The sequence below is a fragment of the Neodiprion pinetum genome, chromosome 2, assembly GCF_021155775.2.
Source record: "Neodiprion pinetum isolate iyNeoPine1 chromosome 2, iyNeoPine1.2, whole genome shotgun sequence".
Taxonomy (NCBI): Eukaryota; Metazoa; Arthropoda; class Insecta; order Hymenoptera; family Diprionidae; genus Neodiprion; species Neodiprion pinetum.
The window spans coordinates 23346507-23362015 of record NC_060233.1 but is presented as its reverse complement, the minus strand read 5'-3'; the positions used below and the strand labels follow the sequence as shown (position 1 = coordinate 23362015).

The 15509-nt window shown below is 42.4% G+C and overlaps 1 protein-coding gene across 1 annotated transcript; it reads right to left on the bottom strand.

The window, feature by feature from the left end:
* Positions 1 to 3926: 3926 nt before the first annotated feature.
* LOC124212275 (uncharacterized) lies at positions 3927 to 6788 on the bottom strand. Its single transcript, XM_046612163.1, has one exon. It carries the CDS (start codon positions 6786 to 6788, stop codon positions 3927 to 3929), a length of 2862 nt encoding a protein of 953 aa, XP_046468119.1.
* Between the last annotated feature and the right edge of the window lie 8721 nt (positions 6789 to 15509).

Here is a 15509-nt window from a genome sequence, read left to right as displayed (position 1 = left end):
AAAGCTTTTTCGAAGTGATATGTGAGCATAAAAAGTCAAAACATATTTCTACGATTTTTTTTCCGGAAGCACCGAGTCATTCAATTTTGTTGCAAAATGAGCGCGCAGCAAACTTGAAGGATCAATATCTCATCTCCGGTTCTACTTGACGTAGAAAAATTATTCACAGCACATTCGCGAGCAGAGAGGATAAGCTTTCGTAGAAAACTTTGGTTTATCCGGAAACATTGAACATTGTAATTGTTATTAACGAACGAATTGTTTAATGGTACCATTTTTTGGCGAGGCTTCTACCATTTTATATATTCTGTAAAAAATCTTTCCGATTACAAATAATCCGTCGGGTTTGACGAGGAATTTCCCATTCATATTCATTCCAAATGACCATACATTAGATATCTGCTATCGGTAGTAAAATATTGAACACGGTGAAATTTAGAGTGATTCGTAAAAAATGAATATCTTAATTTCAAAAGAATTATCTCAACTTTTCGGATTATTCAAGATGATCAAAATTTTTAATCACACTATTCCATTTCGTCAGATTCGACTATTCACTTTTAACATTTTTGGGTATAGTGTGATGGCGCCAACACATGGCTGTAAGAGAACAGAAGAGGACCCATGTATTTGTATGTGTCCTTATAAGATAAGGAGGGGAGGGCACGAATTCTCTGCCAAAGTATATTTTTATCGACAAGTACTAATCATGTTATGGATTCTGCATTGAAAAAGCGAAACAACCAAATGAACACGCTTATATTTTACAGGATAATCCGTCGTAACCGTTGGACGGACGCAATGTCACATGCCGCGAGGATATCTTCATGGAGTGGTGAACTATGTTCGAATTACATTACTTCGCAAAGGATGTTAGAAACTCCCATCAACCGGGAGGAGGAACTGTTTCGCACAACCCGCAGCTTCATAGTTACCTCGAATCTCAGATACTATTTCCTTGCATTTAATATTTCAGAGGGTATAAAAATAATCCTCAACGTCGATGTCAACAATTGTTTCATATATCCATAGTAACATGAATAAAGTGTTCCAATATTATATATAATAATTTTTTGAAACCCTTTTCACTAGTAAAATAGCTTCGAACATAAAATTATTTCATTATTGTCAGTAGAGTTGTGTGTAACAAGCGATGTACAATTTCAGAATGATTCCGATACAGTAATACCCCGAAGTTACGCTATGGGTCGTTCCGGCATTGACGGCGTAAGTCGAAAAAAACGTAAGTCGGGGTGCACGTTTTATACAACTGTATAATGTACATATATATATATGTATAAATACTCACCAGAGATAATCATGTATGTACCTCATAGAAAACCTCTGAAGAAGAATGAGAAATACTCTTTATTTTGGAAATACAAAATGTTCGAGCACAGTCGTCTGCCGACACAAAGATTTTTTTTTCTCGCGCACAGTCACTATCCGTAGACTGAGCGAATAATCGAATACAATGTAATGCACGGACGGAAAATAAACATGACCATTCAAGTTTGCGACAAGGAGAAGCGGAGTTGGGCGGGGGGGGGAGGGGGGGGGGGACGACCGATGGCGTAACTTCATAAAACGAGACCACAACGATTCGTACCCGTTTTGTTTCAATCATATTTTTCGAACATATTTCCAAATATTTACAAATGGTGAATGGTGATATTTATGAAATCATTTTGAAAATACTTCGTGCTGTGTAAAATTAATATTGCGCGATATGTTTTAATGTATATGGGACAATCTTTTACAACCAAACACCTTTGTGACCGACACATTTTTGATTCAGCTGAAATTTTTTTTGACGAGTTCTATACCGAAAAAATAGGGATACGTATTCGAGGATTTTTTATTTCACATATTTCGTAAAATAGAGGGGATCGAAAATTTGATAATTTGGTGTTTTTTGGCTTGGAAGACTCACTTTCAAAAATTCATAACGCCCGTTCTATTTGAGCTGGAAAGTTCGTTTTTTTCATCTCAAAGCTAATGAAATGAATTTTATTACCACAATTCTTTCATTAACGATTATTCCGAAGTTTATACTGTTATAAACAATTAATATGTTTTGATCGATTTTTAAAAATTGCCTCAACCTCGTAGCGAGTTCTTAGCACAACCATCGTATTCTACGTCAAATTTTTTATCCATAACGTATTTTGAATTGATGGAGAATACGATGGTCGTGCTGAGAACTAGCTACGAGGTGAAGGCAATTGCTAAAAATCGATTTAAACATATTATTATTTATAACAATATAAATTTCGGAATAATCGTAAATGAAACAATTGTTGCATTAAAATTCATTTTATTAGCTTTGGGTTGAAAAAACGAACTTTTCAGCTCAAACAGAACCGGCGTTATGAATTTTTGAAAATGAGTTCTCCGTGCCAGAAAACACCAAATTATCAAATTTTCGATCCCCTCTATGTTACGAAATATGTAAAATAAAAAAATCCTCAAATACGTATCCCTATTTTTTCGATATAGAACCCGTGAAAAAATTTTAAGCTACATCAAAATTGTGTCGGTCGATTTTTATCTAAATCTCTCCGATTCGTCAAAGAATGTCACATATTCAAGGGTGGTTCACGGAACAATAAATTGAATTTGCTATATTCACCGTAAAACCATCAAAATAATCAGTTCGGTCGTGATGCAATCGCTACACACATGACGTCATCATTTGCATGCAAAATTCGGGTCAATCCTGTTGGTATGGTTACCGACTCAGATTCAGGCCTCTTACCGACCGCGTTTTGTCTAATATTGTGTTGCGCTACTCCCCGGTGGAGAGTACCACCTTCGAATGGTTTGGAACCGAGGAAACTTACGCAGAGGGCGCTTCGATCGATTACAACTTTTAGATCCAGGTCAGCGGCACCTTAACTGCATCGTTTACGCTCGTCAGAAAATGTAGTATCTTAATCATATTTAGTAGATCATATATAATCGATACCAAGAAACATCTATGCTGAACCACTATTAGTTTTACAGTTGAACAGTTATTATACAATTGTATCTCTCTCTTTAGAATAACGTAGCTCGCAATAGAGGGAATATAATTATATTCAGTTGATCCGTGGAACCACATTCAATTTGGAATATTTATTCCTAATTTATCATTTGTAGTTGGGCCGGAAGAATGACTCTCGAAATGTGTAACAGATTGACGCTAACTCAATTAAGAAAGTCTCGTGGATGTACTTCCGTATTTGAGGTAAAATTTGTGATCAATAAAAATGAACAAAATTATGCTGTGGGTACCGAGCTGAACACTTCTTTCCACCGCGATGGGTGGCTTTTGATCTACGCGAGAGTGACCGTGGAATCCGTCCACAGATAAACCGGGGTATTTTCGAAATTAAGAGTCTTTTCCACATGACACATCAACCGGACGAGAAGATTCGCAGCGCAGAGTTCGAGACGAGGGATTGTCACCTTCTTTAGCGGCGCTACTTTAGTTTTCGCGCACACTAGTGAAACGCGCACTTCGTGAGTGTTGATATACGTTCGCGCGTAGATCACTGCGCCTAATGCACTTTGAGAGGCGTCCGCGAAACCGTGGATCTCTATCCCGAGAGATGCTGAACTTAACCCGATCCATCGTGGGATGGTGATAGCTGAGATGCCTTGAAGATTTTATAGAAACTCGATTCATCGCGAGGACAATGAAGCTGAGAGCGGCTCGTCCCAGTCGAAACCGAGTGCCCACAATTCCTGCATAAAGATTTTGGCTCTGATCGTGATCGGCGAGAGCCATCCGAGAGGATCAAAGAGCTGTGCGGTTTGTGAGAGAACTTTTCGTTTCGTGAAATTGTCCCGAGTTTGATGAATTTGTGGAGAGAACGCGAACGCGTCGATGTCTGGTCTCCACGCAAAACCGAGAGCCCGAAAGAATGGACTTTGATCGAGATTCAGATGCATCGCGATCTCTTGATGGTTTCGAGAAATGTCAACGAGAGTTTCTGGGTGGCTTGAAGTCCACTTTTGAAGTTCATTGCCGCCCGCCTTGAGCAATTGATTGAGTTCATTGATTTTCTTGCGACCTTGATCAACGTCGTCTGCTCCTGAGAGGATGTCGTCGACGTACGTGTTTCCGAGAATGATGTGGCTCGCAAAGGAATACTGCTTACCTTCGTCCTGAACGAGTTGATGAAGACATGGATCGCGAGATACGGAGCGCTTGCAAGACCGTACGTTACCGTAGTCAGTTGATATTCTTCAATCGGTAGCTCTGGTTCTTCCCTCCAGAGGATTCGCTGAAAATCTTGGTCATCATTGTGGACCAAAACTTGTCGGTACATCTTGACGATGTTTGATGAGAACGCGACTGGATATTGTCGCCAGCGTAAGAGAACGTCCGCGAGGTCGGTTTGCACTTTTGGACCGACGAGAAGATTGTCATTGAGAGAGAGTCTGAAGTTGGTTCTTTGAGACCCGTTGAACACGACACGCAACTTTGTTGTTGAACTGCTGTCACGAACTACACCGTGATGGGGAAGATAAAACACGCGGGAATTGTCTTCAGGTATATTGATAACACGACGCATGTGCCCGAGTTCACAATATTCACGAAGGAAGCTCAAGTAAGCTTCCTTGAGTTTCGCGTCGCTACCGAACCGTTTCTCCAAACGAAGGAGTATTTGATGCGCGGGATTCCGCGAGTTGCCGAGCTCTACCGAATTGTCCTTGAGCGGCAGCCGAACTACGTAACGACCGGACGCAGTTCGAGAAACCGTTTCGCGAAAGTGTTGCTCGCAACGCTCTTCTTCGGAAGTTAGTGCAAAAAGTTTCGACACTTCTTCCTGCTTCCAAAACTGCTGCACGAGATCGAGCAGTTCGTGATCGAGGGAGCATTGGAAGCCTTGGATTGCGCCATACGAGGGGCTTGCTGCTTCCTCTGAAACGCAGCCGGAGAGGACCCAACCGAACTGAGTTTCTTGCGCGATTGATGTTCCTGGTGCTCCTCTTCGAACTCCTTGACCAATGATGTTGCTGTAGATGTCAGCTCCGAGAATTACGTCGATTTGACTGGGATGTGCAAAGCTTGGATCCGCGAGGTTGAGTTCTCGTAGATGAGGCCAGTCTTCGACGAGAAGTCGACGTGAGGGTAGATACGATGTGAGTCGTGGAAGCACGAGTGCCTCCGCCTGACACGAGAACGAGGTGTGAGCACGAGATTGGAGTTGCAATGTCGCGATGCCGCGAGTCACTGCCGATTGATGAGCTCCGACGCCAATGATCGGTATCGTTGCTTGATGCCGACGTGGTCGCAATTGTTGCACTAGCGACTCCGTGACGAATGAACTTTCGGATCCTTGATCGAGTAGAGCGCGAGCGATGATTCTTTCTCCAGTCTCCGGATTCCAGGCGATCAATTGCACTGTGGCGAGAAGAACTGAAGAGCGCTTGATCATTGTAGGCTGAGCTGAGTGGTTGCTCACCTGAGGGGCGCTGTTCGAGATCGGTGCGTTCTGCACTGCAGGTTGCTCTACTGCAGCCTGTCCTTGAGATGTGCCGCTGTTGGCAGCTGTCGAGATTAAGGAAGAGTTTCGATGCAGCAAGGAATGATGTCGACCGTTGCACACGCGACACGTTTTGTTGGATCGACAGTCCTTCTGCTGATGTGGACCGAGACAATTGAAGCAAAGCTTTTTCGCAGAAACCACTTCCCTTTTTTGATCGAGAGACTTGTCGCGAAAGGTCGAACAGAACGCGATGTAGTGGTTGCCTTTGCAACAAGTACACGACTGTTCCTTTGATTGCGACGTATGTGACCTTGTCGTCTGAGAATTTGACCTTCCTTGCGATGAGTGCGGTTTCGACGTCGCGATTTGATTGTGAGCATGAGCTTGCTCTACGGCTTCGAGGGTGTGGATGCGACCGATGAGAAACGCCTTGAGCTCCGCAAACGAGGGGGGCACGAGTTTCTCGCTGACACTTTTTTCCCACTCTTCTAAAGATGCTGGGTCGAGCTTGCGAATCGTCATGTGCACGATGATGTGATCCCCTGATTTCTCGGGACTATCGAGAAGTTCGAGCGCGCCAAGAGCTTCGCAAGTGTTGCTGTGCAAGCTTTTTAGTTCCGATGACGATTTTTTCGTGACACGAGGAATCCCGCAAAGTGTCGCGAGATGAGAATCCGTCAACAGTCTCTTGTTTTCGTACCGCGATACGAGAGTTTCCCAGGCTCGAGGGAAGTTTTCAGCGGTAAGAGCGATGTTTTTAATGAGTTGTGACGGTTTATCGGTAAGACTTGTTTTTAGGTAGTGCAGTTTTTCCACTTCCGAGAGTTGCAAATTTTCGCGAACGATTGATGTGAAGAGGTCGTGGAAAGACTTCCAGTCTGAGTAATTGCTCGAGAACGTAGGCAATTCGATGCGTGGTAGCCGTTTTGAGGCTCCTCCAGTTGTGAGTTGGGGGGCTACGGCTGTTGGCACGATCGGTGCCGATAGAGTCTTGAGAGTTTCGAGTAGATCGAGCATCTCTCCCTTCGCGTTCAAGTATTGCTCTTCGCACTGTCCGTAATAGTCTTTCGCGAAATACGAAAGTCTTTTGATAGCGTCGAGTTGATCACCTTTTGCTGCGATTCTAATTTGATCGACTGTCTCGTGCATGCCTTGGAACTTCAGCCAATTTGAATTTAAAGCATCTAATCGCGATTGCACTTGCCCGAGGGTTGTTTTTGCTTCACCGAGCTTGCGCAAGTTTTCGAGAGTGCGACAGATGCGCCTGAAGAGATCGGTCTGACGTTCAATGTATTCGTCGATCGTCATTTTGACAAACGAGAAAGTGTAACTCACGCGACGAACAGAGTTTTCACGAACGAGATACGCACACAGTGATAATAGAGCGTCGCGATACACACTTCGAGAGATCGGCGTTGTTGACGCTCAGATCTTAGTCACGGTCACTACAGAGGACACCGCACGTTTGAATTTAAGGGACGCGACTGATTTTGGTGATGGTTTTCACCGATAACGATATTGTTCACTTTGATTACGTGAACTTTCGCAACTTGATGCACACGCGATAGTTCCGTTTCACTCACTGGCTAATTCGTTTTCCCGTAAGTCGCAACGATTCGAAAGATTCGACTCGATTTGCGAATGATCCGATTCGATTCGCGACTGATCCGGCGCGAAGGACCAAACAATGTTTAGAGAGATGACAAAAAGATATGGATCATCGACGTGGGATCCACGAATTAGTGATGAATGACTATAGTGAGGAAGCGGGATAATGAATGAAATAGATTAGATTTGATAAATAATTCGAGGTTACTTCATTTTAGGATGATGCGAAGACGTGATCTGTATCGCAAGAGAAGAGAACGATAACTGATGATTTTTTTTTTTTATTTATGTAATTTTATTCACAGTTTCTCGTAGTTACATTTATACATGATGCCGTTTTGGCTTTTGTTGATAAAACATGTGTGATCATATCCTGGTGATTGTGTTGGGTTTGTCTTGCGACGCTGCTTCGTTGTTTGTTGTTTTGGTGGCTGGTGATTTTGGTTCGGTGTTTCGCGACTAAGGGTGGAGGTGATGATGATTGAGGTGAGATTTATTTACAAATGATGTGATGGTGGGCGTTGCTAGGGACGCGGTGGGGTGAGTACGGAGTTACCCAATCGCGGGACCCCGTTGTCTATCCCGGTTAGGTTGTTGTGTAGGGTTGCTATTCTTTCCAGGTGCGATTTAAAGTTTGTTTTGGCTCTTCCGCGGAAGCTTACTTCGTCAAGCATTTCGTATAGGTCAGCGGTTGGGAAACTCCTTGGTAGGTTTCCTGCTATTTTGATTACTTTTTTGTAGGTTATTTCTAACTTTTTTAGGTTGTTTTCGCTGTACAGTGGATAGAGGCAGCCTAGGCCGTAGTCTAGTATGGGCAGTATGCAGGCCCTTATGAGTTTGTGTTTTATGTGTTCGTCTATTTTACTGTTCCAGCTTAGGATCCCGGATAGCATGTGTGTTGTTTTGCGTGCTTTGTCTGTGATAGTTTTTGTGTGGCGTGCCATATTCAGTGTGCAGCAGAGTTCGATGCCTAGGTAGCAGATGCTGTCGCGTATCGGGATGTGTACGTTGCCTATTTTTATTGTGCGCTGGTTTTGTTTGTGTCCTATTATCATCGCTTGTGTTTTGCTAGCGTTGCACTGGAGTCCCCAGGACTCGTAGTACTTCGTGAGGGTTCGTGTCGCTTTTTCGGCTTCTGATTTTGCTAGTCTCGCGTTCGTGGATTCTGATATTATACAAGCGTCGTCGGCGTATTGGGCTAGTAAGCTGCATTCTTTGGGGATGTCTGCGATGTACGCGTTGAAGATTACGGGGCCTAGGACCGAGCCTTGGGATACTCCGCATTTTTGTGTCTTTGGGTCGCTAAGTTCATTCAGGTGTTTGCCGCGGATTGTTCTGTCTTGCAGGTAGCTCTGTAGTATTTTGATTAGTCCGGAGTCTATTTCTTTTCTTGTTAATTTTGTGTTTAGGGCGAGGTGGTCTATGCTGTCGAACGCTTTTGACAAGTCTAGCGACACTACGCAGGCGGATCTGCCACGGGACTTTACATTTTATATGAAGTTGACTGTTCTGGTTAATTGGGTTGCCGTACCTAGTTTTTCGCGGAAGCCATGCTGGGAGTTTGGCGTTAGGGATTTTATTGCTTCCATTCTGTTGAGGATGATGCGCTCGAGTGTTTTGCCCAACAGATTGATTAGTGTTATTGGCCTGTAGGAAGATGGGTTTTCGGGCGGTTTCCCGTGCTTATGCAGGAATATGCATGTCCCTGTTTTCCATTCGCGTGAGAAGTGATTTGTTTCGAGACAGTAGTTATAGATGTTTTCGAGTGTTGTGTAAATGGTGGAGTGTGCATTTTTTAGTGGTTTAGCTGTGATGCCGTCCGGGCCTGGGGCTTTGCCGTTCTTGAGTTTGGATATTGCTTTTCTTATTTCGGTTGTGTTCGTTCGTTCCAGGGGTTTGCTAGGCCATTATTTAGTGTCGGTTTTCAGCTCGTCCTTGACGTTCGTATGCGTGATCATGGCAGTATCGAGGAGTTTTGTTGCTACGTTTTTTTGCGAGTTGCAGTCAGGGAAAATTGGGGCTATTGTGGGCGGTCTCTTCATGGCTTTTTGGATTCTCCAGAGTTTTTTGTGGTGGTCGTCTTTTGACTCGATGATATTCGACCATTTTTTATTATTGTGTTCTGTCAGTCTCGTCACGCATTCTGTCCTAAGTTCGTGATAGGTGTTGCGGGCTATGAGGAAGTTTTCAGGGTTTGCGTATCTAGTTTTCATGGCTTGTCTGGCTCTGTTTCTGCTACGGATCAGGTCTTTGATTTCCGGGGGAAGGGGATTGTTGGTGCCTGCTGTTATTTTTTCGCTCAGTTCGGAGGTGGTTCTGTGGATTTTTTCTGTGATTGACTTAATGGCGATGCTTAGCTCTGCTGTGTTGTTGGCTTCTAGTGGGAGTATTTTAGTTTTTTCGCGGAATTCTGTCCAGTTGACATTTTTGAGTGTTCGTCTCGCCGGTTGGGTTCGTAGGGTCTCAATGTTTATTGTTGTGAGTGTTGGTCGGTGGTCGCTTCCGATGTCTGTCAGTGTTTCGAAATCGCCCTCGCCTTCTGTGCACATGTCTGTGAGTGTGTAGTCGAGTATTGTGTTGTGGGTCTGGATGTCAGATCTGCTGCCGTCTAGGGGGCCTAGGTAATAAAATCCACTGTTGTTGATAGCGTTGAGTACCGTTCTCCCTCTGTTTGTGTCTGTTGAGTGGCCGAAGTATCTGTGTCTGGCGTTCCAGTCACCGCATATGACTATTTCTGTTTTTCTGAGAAGCGTTTCTAGGTCTTTTGTTATCTTGTTGTAGAGCTCCGAGTTGGAAGGTTTGTACGGGGCTGCGTACATTCCCACTACTGTTATTCTTCTATTATTTTCGAGTTCAAGTGTGATAATACATGACTCAAGATATTGCATCGACGCTGTTTGGGTCCAGTGCAGGGATTCATGTATGTACATGTTTGTGCCCCAGTTTTTGTCTTTTTTGTCTGAGATTTTGCAGTAGTTCGGGATGTTTGCTTTTATTTTAGTGGACTGTTTTACCTCGTTTATTATTATTATGTCGGGTGTGTATTTGTTTGTTAGGTCTATGATTTCATGCATTTTATTGCTGAGACCTCGTGCATTAATTTGCAATATTTTGAGTCTTCTTACCATACTTGGGCTATTGCGGTTACTATTGTTGTGATCGTGCTTCGTGCGCCACTTGTTTGGGTGTTTTTCAACGCTAGAGTAATAATGTCCATTACTTTCAGGACTGTCGTGATGTCGTCGTTGGTGATACCTGTGGTTTCCAGTAGGCGAAACGTTGCTGCGGTGATTTGATCCACGTTTTTTTTCCATGTCTCGATTCGTGCTCGGTGTGCCGTGTCCATTCTCGGTCGTATTGTTGTGGGATTAGGCTGTTGTTGGTCCTGTGTTGACGGTGTTGACTTGTTTGGTTCTGCTTGTGTTTGTGTGTGAGGCTCGCTCTGTTCGGTCTTTTGGGGGGTTCGCGTCGGGTGTTGTGAGCCGATGTGTTGTTTCTTTTTGTTAATGTTGCTCTTGGTTCTTGGTTGTCTGGGTTTGGTGATTGCTTTCGCGGCATCGGCGTAGGACTTTCCGGGATCGTTTGATATTCCTGCTTTTTCGATGATTCTCTTTTGCAGCACCTCGCACTGGGTTGAGTGCGCTGCGTGTCCGGTTTTGTTGCATGCGGTGCAGGTTAATCCGTCTTGCGTTATTTCGGATGTTTTGATTGGTTCGTATTTGCAGTAGGCGGCTCGGTGGCCGATGCGGAGGCACTTGTTGCACACCAGGGGTCGTCTGTTGTCTTCTTGTTCCTTGTATTTTTCGATGTGTACCTTACATGCTTCTAGGTATTTATGTTCGTAGATGTGTTGGGATAAAATATAGTATCATACATATAATAGTACTACACTTGATACTCATGCACATATATATATACATACACTATGTAACTTAACGCACATACTTACTATACCTTATTAAACGTAGTCGTACGCTAACCTTGTGTGCTTTCACTTACCTGCTTACCTATCTACCTAAACCTATTAATTACCTTCAAGATGTTTTTCAGGTCGACTTCTTTTGGCAGTATGACGACTGTTGACATGCCGGAGGTGAACTTTATGACTTTAATTGGTAGTGCTTGCCAGTGTTCTTCGATCATCGTTTTCAGCTCTTCTTCGTCGTAGTCCGTGTTGGGGAATCCTTTTACGATTACTTTTTTAGTGCGGTCTTCTTTTTGGCCGTACGAGTGGTGTCCGATTTTCTCTACGTCGAGCCAGTTGTCCATGGATATCCATTGTCGCTGCGTCTCGCAGTCAATTCGCCAGTTGCCCTTTCTATCGGTGCGAAATTTGGCGTTTATCTTCTTCACTTGTTCGTGGAGAGCCATGCGTCTGATTTTGTCCTTTTGCAGGTCGGGTTTTTGAATTATGATTGGGGGTGGGTGACCCTTGTGGTTTTTGTTGTTGGCTACGTTGCGTTTTTTCGTTGGGATCGGCTCCAGATTTTCTGGTTGTGCCGACGAGGCCAGTGAGGTATGGGATCCGAAGTCTTCGAGGTCCATTGTGTTTGCGTCGGTTGTTTCACCTTTTCTTTTTCTATGGATTGTGTTCGTTTTGGTGTTTATTATGATTGGCCTGAGTGCGGGGTCTGCTGTTCGTTTTTGTGTTGGGGGAGGAGTTACGCGTACGGGGTGCATGGTGAATCCACCGTCTGCCCCTTCCCCTTTTTGGTTATCGTTGCCACTTGCCACGCTAGTGCCTGTTTGGATAGTGTTATGTTCGCTGATGGTTTATACTTTTACTGCCCGGAGTTACGTGCTGTGGGGTGTGAGCTTACTCAACCGGAGCGTTAGCGGGATACGTCCGCTCCCGATCGCTGCTCGATTCCGAACGAACTGATGATTTTACAGGCGAGAATACACATTGATAATACACATACATGATTTTAAGACAGTGACAATACATGAGATACAGCTGATTTGTTTTGAGTCGCGACACGGGCATGCGGCGAGATTTGACGCAGAGACGGCAAGTAAACATTGCACGCGAGTGTGCGTTCATGCGTGAGGACGATTTTGAGTGCCGCGAGATTCACATTTAACTAAACCGATACTTTGCTGAAACAGAAATGTATTAATATTCTTCGGATTAACTGTGGTTTCAGTTATCCGTGGACCTCTCAGTCCCGACCCCCCCCCCTCCGTTAATCGGGGTTGTACTGTAATTTCAAGAACATTTTAGAATTTTTTCATGCTCCATGCCACCACAAAAATTGTAAAATATTCTTGAAACTATAAATTATAAAGCCCTCAAATTAAATCAAATTAAATGCAGCTAGCCTAACAGCTGCAGACCATTGGCCACGTTTTTTTGCGTATGGATAGTAGAACAAGTATATTATTGATAACGTTTCATTAATTCATGTCACATGAGTAGTTTGACACCCCAAGTATAAAAACTTGACTCCATTAAAATTAAAAACAATTCAAAATTTGCATAAAAACGCTCCAATACATATTCATTTGAGGCGGAAATAAATAAATGGCACGGATTCTACGGAATCGCACTCGTAAATTCGTAGAATTCGTGCCATTTCTTTATTTCTGCATTAAATGAAAATACATTGGAATATTTTTTTTAGAATTGTGTATAAAATGAAGATGCTAAGCCGTTTTTCACGTTTGATATACGTGGATTTTCATATTTGGTGATATATACGATAACGTCAAAATCAATTGGGGCATCGCCTTAATTCTTTTCCACTATCGTAAAAACGTAGTGCGTCACTATAGTCGAAGTATCTGCCGTAACATAAGTAGCACACTTGTTGCGATGCTGACTATCGTTCAACCAATTGAGCCCTGCATAACTTCAACATGTATATGATAAATTTAACTGAAGGAAGGGCCCTCGTCGAAATTACTGACCTGCAGAATTTTTTTAAATATCTCCAAAAGGGTGCATCTATATCTTTTGCCCCTGCAACCTTGAATGTTTCTTAGAGAATAGGATTACGTGAAAGCATAAAATCAGTTGATTTTAGCTAAATTTTACGTCACGTGAATCGTGAAATGCGGACATGGCACTCAAATCGATTAAAATCTCAGCCTACAAACCTTTTATCCTAAAAAGAGCATAAGAGCACGGTTCTACGAGCAATTCTGAACAGACATACCCTAAATCATGTCTGTTTTACGTCGAAATAAAGAATCGGCATGATTGCAACGAAATAGTGACAATCGGCGATTTTCCACAAATGAAGGATTCACCTTGCAACCATGGTAATCGGAGTTTTTGGGTGTTCTCGGTAACGTCCGAGAGATGACACACTTGGCAACCCTACAGTGGCGTTGTTGATTGACGATTGCCGATTGTTGTCCTGATTGCTCATGAAGAAACGGTCAGTAACGTTTACTTAGCCAAATCGAAAAAATAGCTAGACTCCGATAGCCTAAACAATGACATATACAAGCATCTCCTCAAACCTGGATTCTATTTAGGGTGAGTTACTACAAACTCCGAAAATAGGGGAAGTTGAATTAATCAACAGGTTCAGCCCTCTGCGAATTAGACGACTCATTAGGCAGACCAAATAGACTAAAGTCAATATTGCTATCGCCATAAATAAGGAGCATATCTCTGTATTCGACGACGCCGAAAGCTACGCGGAAAAATGGAATGGTGATAAAATTATGTCGGGGCAATGATAAAAATATTGATGCACTTGACAATTCAGTAAATGTAAAAAAAAAAAAAATGATAGTTGTTGATTCTACCGAAGCATGTTGTTAAATAACATACATTATATTCGACTGTTCACGTTATATAATTTACTGCACTAAGCTGAATCGTTAACAGTTGATATATACATGTCCTTGTAACGTCATCTGACGTGTCAGTTATGACAGAATTACTGCGCATTTTACAACGACTTGTGCATGGAAATAAAAATGATGTTCGAAATATATCATTACGACAGTCAAGTTGTTTTAAAAGCTTTCGAAGTCAACCACGGGGCACGCAGGCAAGTTGAACTCTCTCGTGACAAAGAGAATCGCACATACCGGATATCTCAGACCACCCGCCCACCCCTTCTAAAATCTCGAGATCTAATTTTTTCGAAAATTTTAAAACCCAGTATGGCTATATCGGGCCTGCCCTATTGAATGATGATATAGACGATTTCCGGTACAGACCGGATATGCGTTTTTGAAACATTTTTTCCTAAAATGTCATTCTTGACCCCTAAATGATCTTTACAATTTAACTTGTGATCGATCCACACGAAAGCTCTTTTGATCTTAAGAAATCGGATTGAAGAAGAATCGACAGTGTTTTCTGATCATTCTCAGTCACTTCGTAATTTTGCTACTTGCTTTTTTCTGATCGTATACAGCTCAGAGAGGTCATGCTAAGTTTCGATGCAGTTTCGTGCGGAACGGTCACAAGTTGAAGTCATTTAGGTCATTGAGGGCTCAAGAATGACGTTTTAGGAAAACATGTTTCAAACAAATGATGCATATTTTTTGACGTAGAATCCGAATCTGTCATAAAAATATGCATGTCGTATTTAAAAAAAAATAACTTCCGGTTCAAAAAACGCATATCTGGTCTACACAGGAGGTCGTCAATATCATCATTCAATAGGGCAGGCCCGATATAGCCATACTAGGTTTTCAAAGTTTCGAAAAAATCAGTTCTCTAGATTTTAGTGGACGGGTGTTCTGGAACACCCGGTATAAGGTTCAGCTATTTGAGGCGCCCAGGGTATTGAAAATATGATTCTATAATAGAGCTCTCCTATATTACTGACCCATAGCAACTCCATGCTTATCCATGTCATTATCCAACAAAATTAAATTAATTACGAACGCAGAAATGTTTCCTTTCAATACAAATACATTGTGCAAAAGCTTATTCTATCATCTTTTGCAGTAAATAATTGGCTGCAATAGGTGTGACAATATTTTTAATCATCACAAGAACCATGAACTGGTGTAGTTGATTACACTAACTAATGTATATTGCACGTCGATGTTAGTTAAATACACACCGATTCCGTAGAAATAATTATAATACGCCACACTACCGACGATTTCCATCAATCCAGTTATAAGGATTAGGCATATCTGGTACTAATGACGAAATAGTTACATGCGTTTGCATTAAAATGTATTACAGCTAATGTTTTTTGCCACTATACTTTTTTTTCCACTTACCAACTCGTATGTGATTAATACAGTAGACTGTTCTGATGATTAGGATATCAAAAGATAATGCCGAACGATGTCGTATTCACGCTTCTCAGTTTGAAAATATTTATCGGAAATAATGAACATCAGTGTTAAAAGATTTCCTGTTATCGTAGAGAGTATTTTAGTCGTTAAACACCGCTAATTTCAAAACATTGAAACTTCACCCCGATATCAATATTGACG